This window comes from Vigna unguiculata, chromosome 4 (assembly GCF_037176805.1).
Source record: "Vigna unguiculata cultivar grain cowpea cultivar isolate G323 ecotype 2 chromosome 4, ASM3717680v1, whole genome shotgun sequence".
NCBI lineage: Eukaryota > Viridiplantae > Streptophyta > Magnoliopsida > Fabales > Fabaceae > Vigna > Vigna unguiculata.
The window spans coordinates 40,738,460-40,757,540 of record NC_140795.1 but is presented as its reverse complement, the minus strand read 5'-3'; the positions used below and the strand labels follow the sequence as shown (position 1 = coordinate 40,757,540).

General features: G+C 32.0%; 1 protein-coding gene across 1 annotated transcript; it reads right to left on the bottom strand.

Moving 5' to 3' along the window:
- Window positions 1-7,416: 7,416 nt before the first annotated feature.
- Window positions 7,417-8,852, bottom strand: LOC146887169 (receptor-like protein EIX2). Its single transcript, XM_085672792.1, has one exon. It carries the CDS (start codon window positions 8,746-8,748, stop codon window positions 7,417-7,419), a length of 1,332 nt encoding a protein of 443 aa, XP_085528918.1. The 5' UTR covers window positions 8,749-8,852.
- Between the last annotated feature and the right edge of the window lie 10,229 nt (window positions 8,853-19,081).

The following is a 19,081-nucleotide window of genomic DNA, read 5'->3' as shown; positions in this document are numbered from 1 at the left end:
AATGAAAAGTATTGAGAAAATTATTGGGGATGAAAACAAGAGATGAAGAAAAATAGTTATTAATATTTACCGAGAATATGAAACATGTGTACATGAATTGAACAAATTCATTGTTGCATTCAATGTCTTGCCGTTTGCAGCAATCATGACCATGTACACATCATGTCACACGCATACGACTACGGACACGCCTCTTGGAATTGATTCTTACATATTCTTGTCATTCTTCAAAAAAATAAAAAACAAAAATAGAATGTACAACCATTTTTTAATAGCAATATAATTGTGAAATTAACTGATTCGTATGTTAATTCCGGGCCAAAACTCTTCTTCAAACGTGCAAGTTGCTAATTAACTAAACTTTCAGGAGATAATTTGACAGAATAAAAAAATGGATGTTGAATTGTATATGGTTCTATTGTTTTGATTCAAGTTATATATTACACACATCAAATAAACAAAATAATATTTAAATAAATTTATTAAATTTATGAATTGACATACTACGATTAATATTAACTGTATTTATTCATTATCATCCGCTGCGACACAAGACCCTTAACTAGAAATAAGTAAATAAACGGGTATGTTCAATCATATTAGGTTTAGATTTATTAGAAAAGTTGTGTTGAAAATAAAATATAAAATTAAAGGTTAAAATACCTTTTTGGTACCAATTTTCATCAAGTTTTTTCAAATAAGTCCTAATTTTGGTTTTGTGTTCAAATAGGTCCCAATTTTCGTCAATTTTGTTCAATTGGGTCCTTTTTTGTTAACACCATTTAAATCATTAACTGCCATGAACAGTGACTGTCACGTGTTACTTCGTGATTTTTTTGAATTTTTTTTATTTTTATTTTTATTTTTTTTAATTTTTTTTTAAAAAAAATTAATTTTTTTTAAAATGTACACGTGTCAACCTAGGAGTGTGCCACATGTGACTTCGTGCTTTTTTTTTTGTTTTTTTTTTTAGTTTTTTTTTTAGTTTTTTTTTAAATTTTTTTTAGATGTCCACGTGTCAACTCAGTAGCGTGCCACATGTCAAAGTCAATGTTCTAAATTCAATTTGGTCCCTATATTTGTTATTTTTGTTCAATTAGGTCCCAATTTTTGTTAACATTAACCAATTTGGTCCCTCTCCAAATTAAAACTAAATTTAATTTTTATATTAAAATTCACATTTTTTATTAAATATTTTTATATAATATATTAAAATTCACATCATTATAACTTTGATATAAAAATTAAATTTGGTCACATCTTCGATAGGGACCAAATCGATTAATGTTAACAAAAATTGGGACCTAATTGAACAAAAATAACAAATATAGGGACCAAATTGAAAATAGAATATTGAAAATAGAATATTGACTTTGACACATGACACACTACTGGGTTGACACGTGGATATTTAAAAAAAATTCAAAAAAATAAAATAAATAAAAAATTCAAAAAAAACCACGAAGTGACACGTGGCACGCTCCTGGGTTGACACGTATATATTTAAAAAAAATATTAAAAAGTTTTTTAAAATTTTTTAAAAAAAATAAGAAATAAAAAAAATTCAAAAAAACCATGAAGTGACACGTGACAGTCACTGTTCATGGCCGTTAATGATTTAAACGATGTTAGTAAAAAAGACCCAATTGAACAAAATTGACGAAAATTGGGACCTATTTAAATATAAAACCAAAATTAAGATTTATTTAAAAAAACTTGACGAAAATTAAGACAAAAAAGATATTTTAACCAAAATTGAAAAGTAACGACGTTAGAAATGTATTATGCAAAACAACTCAGTGAAATCAGAGTCTAGAAACAACATTTTGACATAAATTACTTACTAAAAACATTCAAACTATAACACTGAATACATATCTTGCACTTTTATAGATACCAATTATGATTTCCTTCACCCGAGATCAATCGGATGCCCGTGTAGCCCAACTGCAATAACCTGCAATTTTTGTATAACCATTGATGTCGTTTATTACATCATAAATAAAATATGGGAATTTAATTTGTGTGAATTAAAATGAAACATTTTTCTAAAAAAATGGTATTTTTATTAAATCATTTAATATGATAATAAATTAATATTTTAATAATATTTTTAGCATTCAAATAAAATTTAACTGTTCGAAAAAATCATATTTAAAAAAAATTCGATATTCTTCTTTTAACCTAAAAAAAAAACATCTAATAAAATATGTTACGTTTGATACATATAACTATTTCATCATTATTAGTAAACAAAATTAAACACAGTTCAATCATGTAAACTATTTTTTCTTTTTTCCTCTCTCTAAGTTACACACTATAGTTAAAGCAATAAGTGTTATAGTAAAGAGTGATTACTGAATTAGTTAAGTTAGGATCAAATGAAACAAACTATTCCTAACAATCGGAATGCATTTAATTTAATTAGAGCTTTCTATTAAAAAATAGGAAATTATTCCATTTTTTTTTTTTGAAGCAGGTATTGATATATATGACAAACGTACCTTCTTCTTGCAATCAGAGCACCAACAACACATATATAGCATATGTCAACCTGTTTAGGAATCTGAGATAAGTATTTCTCCAAGAACGCCAAAGTAGCATTGTCCCGAATAAGCCCCAAAATCCAGTGAAATATCCAATCCCCATGCTCATGTACAATGCCTCATACAAAACATTATCTTCATCATCATTTCCATGTTCTTCAGTCTTTATTGTTGTCTGATTTCCATCTTCAGGACAAGTTCTGTTAAGTTGTTCACCACAAAGACCAACATTCCCTTCAAAACTAGAGACATCAAAAGTTCCAAAGTGTCTTCCTGATGGTATCCTTCCAGACAGAGAGTTGTGTGACAGATCTAACTTGCCAAGAAAATCAATTTCAGAAAGAGAGAAAGGAATGTTAGGTAAACTTAAATGTGTGTAGTTGGTAGTTGGAAGGTGTGTAGTTGGTAGTTGGAAGGTAGGTAGTTAGAAGTTGTTGTATTAATTGTGAGTTAGGTAGTAGTTATATTTAATGAATATAGTTGAAGGGTAATGTCCAAAGGCCTATAAAAGGACCATGTAGTGCTTCATTTCAAGACACAACAAATCTGAATACAAAGAGTGTTTATCTAGAAAGACTTGTTTGTCAACAAATTGGCATCAGAGCTTGAGAGCCTGAGTGTTTGAGTGAGTTAGAGAGTTTGATAGAGATGGCCAGCTTAGCTAACAGCATGCCCCTACCGAAGTTATCAAAAGGCGTCAGCTATGATAACTGGAGTCTGTAAATGAAGGCTCTCCTTGGTTCCCACGAAGTATGGGAGGTGGTCGAAAATGGGAACCAAGAACCAGAGGATGTTGGAGAAATGACGATAGCCCAGATTGCTAAGTTAAAAACAACACGAGCAAAAGACAAAACGGCTTTGTACGTGCTGTACCGAGCTGTTGATGAGTCCGGCTTTGAGAAGATAGCAAATGCTATGTCTTCAAAAGAAGCGTGAGATATTCTGGAGAAGGCATACAAAGGGGATAACCGTGTGAAGCAAGTTCGGCTTCAAACTCTCAGAGGCGAGCTTGAAAGGATGAGGATGAAGGAAGATGAAGGGGTTGCTGAGTACGTCTCCCGAGTTGAGACCGTAGCGAATCAGCTCGGTAGAAATGGAGAGACGCTGCCCGCTTGCCGAGTGGTGGAGAAAATCTTGAGGTCGTTAACCGACGACTTCGAGAATATAGTTTGCGCAATAGAGGAATCAAAGGACTTGACAGCGCTCTCGGTGGAAGAGCTTGCTGGGTCGCTTGAAGCGCATGAGCAGCGGAGAAGGAAGAAGAAGGAGGAGTCCCTTGATCAAGCACTCCAAGCAAAGGCAACCATTAGGGAGAAGAAGGTTCCTTATACTCAGAACACTCGAGGCCGAGGTGGTAGAGGCAGAGGAGGATATGAAAGAGGTCAAGAACAGGTCGGCCAACAAAATTGGCGTGGACGAGGACAAGGTGGAGGTCGTGGTGGTAGAGGCCGAGGAGGTCAGTCGAACAACTCAGGAGTTGAGTGCTTCAAATGTGGTAAGTACGGTCATTTTGCTAAAGACTGCTACTCAGGAGTCAAATGTTACAATTGTGGGAAGGTTGGACATTTCGCGAAGGACTGCCGATCTGAAAGCAAGAAGGAAGCAAACTTCCTTTCTGAGGACGCTGAGGAAGAAGGAATATTGATGATGTCCAGGAGATCAGGTGCCGAGCTAAGTCCGAGCTGTTCTGACAACTCAGTTTGGTACCTTGATACATGAGCAAGCAACCACATGTGTGGGGATGAGAATCTTTTTAAGGAGCTCACCAAAGTTGACGCTGGACACGTATCATTTGGAGATGCATCAAAGGTGGCAGTAAAAGGCCGGGGTACAATCTGGTACCTGCAGAAGAACAACCGAGTTGGAGTAATCAGAGATGTGTACTATGTACCCGATCTCAAGAGCAACATATTGAGCATGGGCCAGCTGATGGAGAAAGGCTACTCGGTTCTGATGAAAGACCGAGTACTATACTTGAAAGATAAGTCAGATCGATTGATTGCTCGAGTAGAGATGAAGAAGAACAGGATGTAAAAGCTGGACCTAAAAATAGTCCAAGAAAGGTGCTTGAAACTTGACGTGAAGGATGAAGCTATGATGTGGCACTTCCGGTTTGGCCACTTGCATTTTGGTGGACTAGCTGAGTTGGTGAAAAAGGAGATGGTGCGAGGACTCCCGACGGTGGAGTTTGAAAAGAAATTTTGTGAAGAGTGCGTACTCGGGAAGCATCCAAGGACCTCATTTCCGAGAACTACCGAGTACCGAACAAAGGAACAACTCGGATTAATTCACACAGACATTTGTGGACCAATTACCCCTGAATCTTTCAGTGGGAAAAGGTATTTCATTTCTTTCATAGATGATTTTTCAAGAAAAACATGGGTGTATTTTTTGAAGGAGAAATCCGAGGTGTTCCAAGTGTTTAAAAGGTTCAAGGCAATAGTTGAAAAGGAGACCGGTATGCCTATCAAATCTGTTAGGTCTGATCGAGGAGGCGAGTTCATCTCATCCGAACTCATGAAGTATTGCGATGAGCAAGGAATAAGGAGATTTCTGACAGCACCATACTCACCCCAACAGAATGGAGTAGCTGAGAGGAAAAATCGAACCATACTTGACATGGTTCGTACAATGTTGAAAAGCAAGAACGTGCCTAAGGAGTTCTGGGCAGAAGTAGTGCAATGTGCCATCTATGTGCAAAATAGATGTCCACATGCTAAGCTGAACGAGAAAACACCGCAAGAAGTCTGGAGCGGAAGAAAGCCGAGTGTGTCTCACCTCAAAGTGTTTGGTAGCATTGCTTATGGTCATGTTCCCGCTCAACAAAGGACCAAACTTGAAGATCGGAGCAAGAAGTACGTGTTTATTGGGTACGATGAAAAAACCAAGGCGTATAGGTTGTTCAACCCAATAACAAAGAAGGTGATTATGAGCCGAGATGTTCAAGTTGATGAAGAGAGCGAGTGGAAGTGGAACAACTCGGAGAAGGAGTCTAGAAGTTTGGAAGTAGATACACCACCAGCTGTGAGAGATCATGAGACTTCTGATGAAGAAGATGAACCTCTACAGCCTAGAGCACGAAGCTTGCAAGACATATACAACTCGACTGACGAAGTACATGTTGTATGTTTCTTGGCAGATTCGGAAGACTTGAACTTTGAAGAGGCCGTGCAGGAGGAGAAGTGGCAAATTGCAATGAATGAAGAGAGCGGAGCAATCGAATGCAACAACACGTGGGAGCTAACCGATTTGCCCAAAGGAGCTCGGCCTATTGGCGTAAAGTGGGTGTACAAGAAGAAAACAAACGCTGAAGGAGAAGTTGAGCGATACAAAGCTCGACTCGTAGTGAAGGATGGAAACAATCAGATTGTTGATTTCCTTAGCAGCTCAACACAGATGGACAATCTTGCAGGTGGATGTGAAGTCAGCATTTCTGAATGGAGTCTTGGAGGAGGAAGTATATGTTGAACAGCCACTTGGATACATGCGAAGAGGCGAAGAGAAGAAAGTCCTGAGATTGAAGAAGGCACTTTATGGCCTGAAGCAAGCTCCACGAGCATGGAATGAAAGAATCGACACTTACTTCAAGAAGAATGGGTATGAGCAGTGCCCTTATGAACATGCTCTTTACATAAAGAAGAAAGGAGAAGATGTGATGTTCATTGCCCTCTATGTCGATGATCTTATCTTCACAGGGAATAATGCTGAGCTAATTGAAGCATTTAAAGAAGTGATGAAGAAGGAGTTCGAGATGACCGACTTAGGTCTTATGAAGTATTTCCTTGGTTTGGAAGTCATTCAAGGGAAGGACGGTATCTTTGTGTCGCAGGAAAGGTATGCTGAGGAGGTCTTAAAGAAGTTCAAGATGACAAGTTGCAACCCGGTTTCCACCCCTATGGAACCTGGCACAAAACTTTCTAAGTATGCAGATGGAGACCGAGTTGATGTGAGCAAATACCGAAGTCTGATTGGAAGTCTCAGGTATCTTACAAATACCAGACCAGATTTAATGCTGAGTGTTGGAATAGCAAGTCGGTATATGGAAGAACCAAGGTATACTCATTGGAAGGCCCTAAAGAGAATTTTAAGGTATGTGAGAGGAACTGTGTCACTTGGTCTGATGTATACTAGGACGAATGATTACCGACTAGTTGGCTACTCAGACAGTGATTGGTGTGGAGATGTTGATGACCGGAAAAGCACGTCTGGATATGTATTCTTCATGGGGAGCACAGCATTCACCTGGCTTTCAAAGAAACAGCCCATTGTAACACTGTCAACATGTGAAGCAGAGTACGTTGCAGCATCCTGGAGTGTCTGCCATGCAGTTTGGCTTAGAAACCTTCTAAGCAAACTGGAATTGAAGCAAGAAAAGGGGACTGTGATCCGAGTTGATAACAAGTCGGCCATTGAATTGGCAAAGAACCCGGTCAATCATGAGAGAAGCAAGCACATTGACGTTCGATTTCACTTCATCCGAGAACAAGTGAAAGAAGGAAATGTAGAGTTGGAGCACGTTGAAAGTCGTGCACAAGCTGCAGATATGTTTACAAAGCCGCTGCCATCCTCTCTGTTTGAGAACAACAAGATGATACTTGGAATGAAGGACAAGAAGAGCATTTAAGTTTATGGGGGGATTTTGTTAGGTAAACTTAAATGTGTGTAGTTGGTAGTTGGAAGGTGTGTAGTTGGAAGTTGGAAGGTGGGTAGTTAGAAGTTGTTGTATTAATTGTGAGTTAGGTAGTAGTTATATTTAATGAATATAGTTGAAGAGTAATGTCCAAAGGCCTATAAAAGGACCATGTAGTGCTTTATTTCAAGACACAACAAATCTGAATACAAAGAGTGTTTATCTAGAGAGACTTGTTTGTCAACAAGGAATTCCCCCACTGATATGATTTCTTGATAAGTCAAGGGACTCTAGTGAACTTAAATTTCCTATCTCTGAAGGAATTTCTCCACTCAGATTATTTCTTGATAAATTCAAAGAAACTAACCCAAGTAGATATCCGATCTCTTTTGGTATTTCACCCGTCAACTTATTACTTGAAAGATCAATGCTCTTAAGCTTTAACTCGGGGTTCTTGAATCCCTGTTCAACCCCTTTCCACATCAGGCTTATGTTAAGGGTATACTCGCCCGTAGGAAAACTTCCATAAAATACACCATTCATGTTCAGCAATTTTATATAATTTATAAACCCACGTGTGTGGATGCTCTTTTCAAACATTGCAGTCAAATTGTTTAAGCATGATGGGATTCCTTTTGATAACATATTCTTTGAAAGATCCAAGAATTGAATATGCTTCAAATAACAGAGTTCACTGGGAAGATTTCCGGAAAAGTGATTCTTTCGCATGTTCAAAATTATTAACTGGTGCATACTTTCTCCGATCCATGATGGAATGGGACCGAACAACATATTTTCATCCACATCCAATGTAGTTAAATTGTTGCAGTTCTTCAAAGTGGAAGCTAATTCACCCGTTAGGTTATTGTTCCGTAAGACCAAGACTTCCAATTTAACGAGGCTGCCCATGGACACAGGAATCTTCCCTGACAATTTGTTATTGCTTAAATCAAGAAACAGTAACCGATTTACATGTTTCCAACACTCTGGGAGTTTTCCCTTCAATTGATTGTTTGATAAATCTAAAATAGTCATTGCAGAGCTGCTTTGGTCACATATGAATGAAAATAGATCTGAAAATTTATTGTCAGAAAGCCTCAACTCTGAAGCTTGTAGTAAAAACGATGGAATTTTTCCTTCAAACCGATTCGAATTCAGAATTATAAATGGTGTATTGAGAAGCTTCATCGATGTATTAGGAATTGCACCGGTGAGATTATTCTGAGACATATTCAAACATTGCACATTTTCCAAGTTGTTCCAAAACAATTTTGGTACTGAACCATTCAGCCCATTATCAGAAATATCAAGAAAAGCTAAGGAGCGTTGAGTCTGGAGCCAACTAGGAAAAGTGGGGCCTAACATGCAAGATCTTAGTTTCAGAACATATAATTGGAAAGGAGGAACCCAATTAGGGTCTATTTTTAGAGATAGAGAGTTATCTGACAAATATAAGTGTCTTAACTTGGAAAAATTGGAAAGATGGGATTCAGTGACGTCACCCTCCAAACGATTTCCATCCAAGTACAAGTACTCCAACTCAGATAGCAATCCAATGACTGTAGGTAGCATGCCTGTAACCTGGTTATTAGATAAATCCAAACTCTGAAACACGTGTCTGTTGCACCATGAAGAATTTTGAAATAAGCTTGAAATTTCCCCACTCAACTGGTTAAATGAGAGGTCTAATCTCTGAAATGTGCACATGTTCCCAAAGGAAGATGGAATCTCGCCTTGCAGTTTGTTACCATAGAGGTCAAGAAACTCAAGAGATTTCATTCCTTTCCCAAATCCATCTGAAATGGGACCTTCCAACACGTTTTCATAAAGGTCAAGAGTACGAAGATTGGTAGTGGAGTTGAAGAGCCAGTAAAATATGGATCATGATTTTAACAGATTTGAGGAGAGATCAAGCGAGGCAAGAGAAGATGAAGAATTCGTAATTGAAATGTCAGATATGAGAAAACTACCATCCCTGAGACTACAATTTCGCAAATTAAGATTTTGAAGTTTTGAACTGAAGTTGAAACTACCCTGAAAGATAAATGATGTCATATTATTATAAGAAAGGTCAAGGATCACAAGAGAAGGAAAACTTGAGAAGACAGGAGATGAGAAAACAATGTTATTTTGAGAAAGATAAAGCTCTTGAAGGTTAAGGCTAAAGTTAGACAACAACTGAAATGATGAGGATGTGAGCATATTAGAAGAAAGATCAAGGATGGTAAGGTGTGAATTGGGGATGGTATTATGTAGGTTGATGTTTGTGGATTGGTTCTGTGTGTGCAGGGAAAAGTGAAAGTGACGATGGTGTTAGGAGTTGTGAAGATGATTGCGAAGAAGAAAATGGGTTGAAGGCGTGGTGAAGGTTCATTGTCTTGTGTAGATGAAATTAGGAAGGAGAAGAAGAATTAAAGATGAAGGGGAGAATGTTACCCGTGTGTGTGATTCTATGAAGAGAATGATGTTTGGAGAATTGTAGGATGAATAGTTTTGAAATGATGATTGTCGATGGATGCTGGAAATTGAAATGAAATCGATGAAAAGTGGAATTGAAGTGGGCGTGGGGTGCAATGAAGGAGTGGAGAAGGAGGTGAAAAATGAAAACTTTGTGATAGATGATGATGATGAGTATGGCAGATGACATGTCCATCAACTTGTTATTGCTTTGATTGGTGACCACTAGAATTCCAAAACTTAGAGCAACATTTATAAAAAAGGTAAATGGTATAATTTCTTCATACAATTTGTATTTACTACCAGTGGGAATTTGGAAACTTATGTTGTTTGAGGTTCTTCCATTGCTTAAAGCTTGAGGCTTGTGCCCACGTCGAAACCCATTGAATGTAATTGTTGTAGTTGATTTGGATAATCCAAAGCATTTTACACCATAAATTTTGATAGTTGTCTTGTTTTGTTTAAGGATGATTCCTTTCATTATTTATAGAAAGTAATATGTGCATTGTTTTCCTTTACCTTTAGAAGTTGATTATATGTAGATAACAAAAGTATTGTATTGTCCGCATGACAACTTTTAATATCATTTGGGATAGTAGAAATCTTATATCCTGTAGATTCAGAAATATATTCAAACTCAAGCTTACATTGACATTGTAGTTGAATTGATTGTTAATTAGTTTAGCTAAATGAATAGATTTAGTGGCTAGTATGGCATTTCGTCTCTTGATTTTATAAAATGGCATTGTGTTAATACATTGCGTGGTCGCTGTAATTGCTTTAATATTTTGTTATCATACATAGATCCATAGGTGATATTATATCAGTCCTGAAAGCTGAGAAAGAGGAGATGGAATCATCACTCAGCAAAGAGAAACAACATGCTCTTCAATTAAAGCAAGAGTTGATGGAAGTTAAGTCTCGTAACACTAACCTTGAAAGGTAAACTATATTAATTATTGAATTTACTTTTTTAGTTTGGAATTATAGAAATGTATTCTGATAAGAAATTAAGCATTAAAGTGGCTAATGACTACGAGCATTAAAGTGGAATCTCCCTATAGTTGATGAATTGTGACGATCCATTAAAATTCTTTGCACTTTTTTTTGTTTCAAAAAGAGTTTAATTTATCTTTTTAATACCATTTTCTTTAATAGGAATATTCTTATTTTATTAAAAATTGACAAGCAGACCAAAATGTCAGATTGAAGCACTTTTTTTTTTTTGTTTCAAAAAGGGTTTAATGCATAGCCATCCTTGCTGCATTAAACCTTTAAACTTCTATTATTATCCATCACGTGCACATGTCTTTTTATGCCCCACACACCTTGAAAGGGTATCAAGGGTTGCAAATTCTTTTTTAGTGGGTATACTCTTCAAGATTTATTATTTGAGACGTATTTTTACTGGGTAAGGATTTCTTTATTTTGGGAGTGTGTATGGATATTATGCTTGGGGATTGGTGATTTTGTATTCCATATGTAGTCTTGCAGCTTTGTCTAAGTGTAATTTTTTCTGAAAATGTTTGTGGCCAATTTCTAAGACTTTGTGTCTGAATCCATCACCGACAAGATTTGGTCTAATAACCTTGCCCTTCTGGTAGAACAACACGTGGAGTGCACATTTCATCTTAAACAAGCAGAACAATTTAGCCAACAAAGGTGTAGAAATTGAGAATATTATACCTATGGATGCTACTCCTCTTGGAGTTTCCATCCCGTGCTAATATCAAGTTGTGAATCAGAATAATTGGGCAAGAATGAAGATGAATTTAAATTGTCATACCTAGAGCAGGTATAAGAAGTTGTTATGCAATGTAGTTTGAGAGATTGTCATTTATGTACATGAATTTAATTGGTTGTCTTTTACTAGATGGGTTGGCTAGATAAATACCTCATTTGTTTGTACATAGGAAATAGAAGGTTTGTTTCATCTTTGTCGCATAATGAAGAAGAATCACTGAACAATTTGATTGTGATATCTACTATTTTATGGTTCAGGTTATGTATACTTCAATTTGTTTCTTTAATGCTGAAACTGGACTTTATCTAATAAAATAAGCTGGTTGGCTCTGTCCGAATATGATTCTCAATTTCCATTTTTCTTTACTAAACGTGGCAAGTTTTTGTCCTAGTAATTTAATCTTGAGGCCTGAGAATGTATGCAGGGATCAGTGGTGCATGTGTTACAGTGTCTCGAAACTCTAAAAACTCATTTTTCTTATAATGTTGCATGAGAAAATATCCAAAGTTATTCTAGAAAGCATTTCAAATCAAGTTGAAAGCATGAAAAATGTAAAGTTACGGTTCTTTTCACATTTTCCACTTTAGAATGTTAGGTTTTTTAATTGTTCTTGAATAATGACTATTTAACTATGTTGCATACCTGAAGCAAAACTATTGTTTCAAAGTTCATGAGGGATTATCGAACAAGAATACAAGCACTTGAGACCTTGACAGTAGGGACAACTTGGGTTTTTGGAACCCCATGCATTAATGGGGATATTCGGAACCCCATGCATTACTGGGGGTTTTCGGAACCCCATGTATTACTGGGGGTTTTCAGAATCCCAGGCATTAATGGGGGTTTTCAGAACCCCAAGCATTAACGGGGGTTTTCGAAATCCTCGGTAAGTTGTGCTATTTTCAGGGGTTGCTAAAAACCTCCGGTAATCCGTTAGTCACGCTTGCACTTCTGGGGGAATTTCAAACCCCTGGTAAAACCATTAGTGGGGGTTAAAACCTCCATAAACGTCAAATATAACCCCGCTAAAAATAATTATTTTTGTAGTGTCAACACTATTTAAATTAGTTATTTTCACTTTGTTCGAAATTTATAAAGGTTATGTATTGTATTTTTATTTGAAGTTATGGTTAAATATTTTTTATTAAATATTAAATTTTTCTTTTGTAAATATTTGCAAGTACCCATGAATATCCATAAATATTAAAAGAATATGCGAATATCTGCATAACAGATACCCGCACAGATATAGATACGGATACTGGACAAATATTTATCCAGATAGGGTATGAAGAGCTACTGCTGGTACCCTATCTACCCCATTGACATCCCTAGTCACATGATTTTAAACACACCACTCAACTTCTTATTTAGAAATTCAAATTCTTTTACCTCTTATAGTAATATGTTAGCAGGAAAAACAATACCTAACAAAATTACTAATGTACTCCCGTTTAAAATCCAAACAAAATTACTAATCTACTCGAGTCTAAAATTCTGCCAAACGTGCACTTTATTAGTTTTCGTGTCATTTTGTATATACTTTACTATTTATATGTCTATGATACCCGCACCACCTTTATTTATCCATGAAAATAAAATTATAAAAATAATTTGTATTTAGTTTTATAATTATAATAATAACAATAACAAAAATTTCATTATATTTTATAATATACACTAGTAAAAATAATAATTTTACCATATTCAAAAGGTTAATAGTCAAAATGTATTATATGACAAGTAGTTATTTCAAAATAACCACTCTCATGCATCAAATGTAATATGGTATAAATTATTAGTATGATTAGTTTAAAAAAAGTGATTAAATCAAAGGATTTTAACATATATAGTTAACGACAAATTTTATAGTCGGATTTTAAGATATCTAATTACCAACAAATTTTACCAACATATTTTAAAGTATGATAAAAAAATTACTTTTTAATTTTTGCACAGGTTATTCAGTCAATCTACTTAATTTACCAACCCTTGACGAGTTAAGTCAGGTTATAAAATTTTTAGCTCACCATAAAGTAGGTAAAGTTAAATTCACTTATTTTCAACCTAACCTGTGATAAAGTGGACTGACTCACTTTTATATCCCTTATTCATATATTTAAAGAAGAATGTAAGGTTATGTAATGTTGAAAGAATGAGCCAAAATAATAAAAAAAAAAATAAAGAACTTATGAAAGATTAAGAGAATAAATATGTCGGTTGGCCCATTTGTATTCTGCAGCATAAATCGAAAATTGTGAAATTGGCCCTTTATAAAAGGGGTTCTCCCTACACCTCCAAAGTTTTATCCGGTAACCCAAAAAGAATTTTAATTTCAGCTTTGCCCTCACAATAGAATTTAAAACGTAAAAAGTAATTATTCTCTCTCATCTATTTATGACACAACCCAATTAAGGATGTCAAAAATATCCGTATTTGTGGGTATCCGTAGATAAAACCCGCAATGAGTAGGAAATAGATATTAAAAATGGATACTCGCTACTCGCAGGTATGGATACTTTTGATACCTGCATATTAACGGGGCGTGTACGGGTATCATAGTATTCATACCCGTGGATATCTGTATCCGCTAAACTTTAATTCACAAAAATACCCTTATATATGTATATGTGTGTGTGTGTGTGTATATATATATATATATATATATATATATATATATATATATATATATATATATATATATTAGAGCTGTCAAAATGGGTTAGAACCCGCGAGCCAACCTGCTCATCACGGGTTCGGGTCGGGTTGGGTTGAACTTTTTTTTAAAATTTTAATACGGGTTGATTTTTGACTCAGCTCATTTAGAATCCGGCTCATCCGGGTTGAACCTGTGGTGAGCCGGGTTGGCTCACCAACCCACAGATAAAAGGATCACACAAGTATTTTTATTTTTTCTTTATTAAGTTGGGCTTTACATTTAGGTCATGTTAGGTTGTTTTTTTATCGAACACATAAATAATTTGTAATATTTTTTATTTTGGTTTGTATTTGGATTGTATTAAAGTTTATTTAGATTTTAATTAAAATTACAATTTAGTTTTGACTGAAAAAAATGAAAAAATAATATTTTTTTAATTAAGTGAACCCATGAGCCAACCCGTTTAACCCGCCAACCCGTGGTGGGTCGGGTCGGGTTCGAATTTTTTTGACTCGCTAAAAAGTGAGCCGGGTTGGGTTGGCTCACTAAATCATCACCGTGGTAGGTCGAGCCGGGTCGGGCCGGGTTACCCATTTTGACAGCTCCAATATATATATTAGTAAAAAACATTCTGACCTAATTTTTTCTAAGCTGCACATCTTGTCTTCTGTCTTCATTCTTCCAGCTTCAAGTATTGGTATGTTGTTTTCTTCCAAGTACACCCTTGACATTCTTTTCTTTCCCTTCTTTGAAATTGGGCATACACATCAAATCCTATATAGATAGTGACGTTTCTGGTATGCTTGTTGTCAAATGATTGAATCAAAATAATGTGACAGTTGAGGTTTATTATTTGAGTATTTTTCAGGAATCAATAGGAGTAAGTGGGCTTGTTGATCAAAACTCTAATTAAAGAATTTCCATTGTGTTGAATGTCATTTTATATTTATTTTTATAATTATTTGGACTTGTATGGACTTGAGTTTGTTTGAACTTTATTTAAAATTTATGAGAGTGATATATTTTATTTTATTTTATTTGAATTTATGATTAAATATTTATTTTTTAAATAATTTTGTAAATACTCGCAGGTACCCGTGAATACCTGCAGATATGAAAAAAATATATGGGTACCCACATAACGGATACTCGACAAATATGGGTACAGATACGGGGTGAATATTTATCCAGTGGATAGGGTACGGGGGAGCTACTACCCATACCTTACTCGCCCGTTGACATCCCTAGACCCAACCAACTGCACTCCCAATATTTACAGATGTCAACATCCGATTTAGACTTATATCGACATCTGCAATACAATTTTTCATAAAAATCATTTTTAATTTTTTTAAAATTAAATCAGTATTATATAATTGAAAATAAATTAACCAACTAATACACGAAAAACTTTATGAAAAATTGATTTATGCTAAACAAGAAGCATGGATGATCTTACTATAGATCTCCAATGACAGGCATAAGCAGGAAAAAATACGGGTTGGTTGTGGAATTCCAGACAAATAAATTCTTGAATGACCATAACATTAATAATATATATATATATATATATATATATATATATATATATATATATATATATATATTCTTTTATTTCCTTTGTTAAAAGATTAATTATTCTTTTAATTTAATTATTATTTCAAAATTTAATTTACTTTTTTAATGTATTATATGAAAACAAAATTAAAAATATTCATATATACAAATATATTAATATTTTATTTTATTTCTGAAATATGTGTTGAAAAGATTAAAAAATTAAAATATAAATAAATTTAAAAATAATTGACAGTAAAAAAAACTAATATCGACACCATATATATATATATATATACATTTTCTTTTATGTTTTATTATTTTATTTTATTTATTTTTGATATTTTATTGTTTTGTTTGAAATTTATTTATATTTTAATTTTTAATACATAATTTAGAAAAAAATATTAATTTATATATATGTATATGTATATATTTTTTAGTTTAGTTTTTATATAATATATTAGAAAAAAAATATTTTGAAATAAAAATAATTAATTTTCAAATATATATATATATATATATATATATATATATATATATATATATATATATATATATATATATATGATATCCACTCTCGTGTCTACATTTCGTTATCCTAGTTTTATCTAATTATTACTTTAAAAATTAATTATTTTATAAATTGTTTATCTTTAATCATTGTTTTAAAAACTTCTTTTGGTTTTAACCATTATTTAAAAAAAATTATACACATATTTTATTTTTCTAATTTTATATTTAACAACTATTTTAAACATTATTAATATATTTTTTATTAATCTTAACTCAAATTTTTACGAAGATTAAAAAATACGAACACATGTAAAATGTCTGTGTTTTCGTTAATATTTTATATATATAATTAGGAGACTGACCCGTGCGTACGCACGAGTATTATTTTATTTTGTATATTAAAATAATAAAGTGGTGAAAAAGTTATGTAATAAAATATCATTAAAATAAGGTTATATGGTCGTAAATGTTGTTATTAAAATAATGAAGTAGTAAATTTAAGTGATGCAATAATAATTTCAGTTTTAAATATAATAAATAGAAGGCTTAAATATACATTTGGTCCCTATTATTGTTGTTTTTATTCAATTTGGTCCCTACTTTCGTTTTGTGTTTAATTAGGTCCTCATTTTTGTCAAATTATGGTCAATTTGGTTCTTTTCACTAACGGTGTTTAAATAGTTAAGGTTTTTAAATAGTACATGTCACGTGTCAGCTCCTGATTTTTATTTTTTTTTTTAGTTTTTAAAATTTTTTAAACTTTTTTTAATTTCAAAAAAATTATCCACGTGTCAAGTCACAATTGTGACACGTGTCAATACTAGTGCCACATGTCAATTTGTGATAGCATTATTTTTTTTTGTCCAATTTAATCCCTATATTCGTTATTTTTGTTCAATTTAGTCCCAATTTTTTTTAAAATAAATTAATTTTGTCCCTTTCTAATTGACACTAAATTTAATTTTTTTTACAAATTATATTAATATTTTTTCTAAAATTGACATTTTGAATTTATTATTTTTTAAATTTAATTATAAATTATTAAATTTAATTATAAATTGAATAAAATTCTTATATTTAATTGCTAAATAGAATATAATTATTTAAAATATTATAAGAATATAATTATTAATTTTCTTTTCTAATATTTATATTCTAAAATACTTTTAAAATTGATATATAAAAATATTTTACATATTCAAAATATTTTAGAAAAGTAAACTAATATTTGTAAAATTAACATTTAAATCTAAAATATTTTAGATTTTAATATCTAAAATGCAATAAAAATATTAAATATTTTAAATTTAAATGTTAATTTTACAAATGTTAATATATATTTTTAAAATAATGAATATCGAGACTGAATTGAACAAAAATAACGAATATCGGGACTAAATTTAACAAAAAAAAATAATACAACCACAAACTGACACGTGACACTAGCATTGACACATGGACAATTTTTTTGAAATTAAAAAAATTAAAAAAAATCAAAAAAACCAAGAGCTGACACGTGACCTGTACTGTTCAAAAACGTTAACTATTTAAGCATCGTTAGTGAAAATGACTAAATTAACTACAATTTGACGAAAATGAAGACCTAATTGAATGCAAAACAAAAATAAGGACCGAATTAAATAAAAATAACAAAAATAGGGAACAAATGTATATTTAAGCCTAAATAATTAAAATTGATATGAGAATATAGTTCAGTTAATTAATTTTATGAAATAATTATAATAGTATGTAACTCATGTGTGTATGCACTTTTTTTTTGTTTTTTTTTTATTTGAAATCTTTTTCGATATAATAATATTATTACTATTATATTTATTTCACCATTAAAAATACTAATAATAATAATATTAATATAAATTTTAAAAATTTTAAAAGACTAAAAATCTTTTTAGCAAAGTATTTAGTGTAACGTTTTTTATTATAACATCTCTATGAATAGTAATAATAATAATAGAAATGTTTATGTTATAAATATTAATGTCAATGTTAATACTAAGGCTAATGTTAATGATAATAATATATAATTATATATAGAGATATACATAAAAAACGAAACAGATAAAAATGAAAAGTAATTGAAATACGACCCCGTAGTAAATTAAATTAAGATGTGTGTCTAACTATAATAATAATAGTAATAATAATAATAATAATAATAATAATAATAATAATAATAATAATAATACCATTATAATAATATCCCATAGTGATAAAAAATAATAATACAAAATTACATACATAAAGGATACACATTTTCTGTGTTCTCTTTTGTTTTTACAATTTTATTCTCTTAATTACTATTTGTTAAATTTAAATAATTATTCATAATAAAAAGTTATTTGTAAGTTTTATCATTATACTAATTTTAGTAACTATTTTTTTAACTCAAATAATTACACAGATATAGAGATAAAATGAACAACAAAACAAAGAAAAAGAGCAAGTAATTGATATACGATCTCGTAGCAAAATAAATGTAAGATGTCAACATTTCCTTATTCTAGTTTTATCTATTTATTAGTTTAAAAATTAATTATTTTATAAATAGTTTATCTTTAATCATTATTTTAAAAACTTTTTTTGGTTTTAACCATTATTTAAAAAAAACTTTATACACATATTTTATTTTTCTAATTTTATATTTAACAACTATTTTAAAAATTATTAATTGTTATGAATTAATGGTTGTCCATTGATTTGATATAATTACTCATAGGATTGATAATGATATGATTCATTACTCTTTATGTAATATTATGTAATATTTTGTATTTACTATTTGATTTTATATCCTTTCTGGGTTACCATGTTGTATTTATAAATAAGACTCGTCCCATCAGTAATAACACACATATATACAGATGAGTTGTCCCTATTCTCTCATTCTTTATTCTCTATTGTTTCCTTCTCTTCCCTATTATCTATTATTCTACTATTATCCACTTTATTTC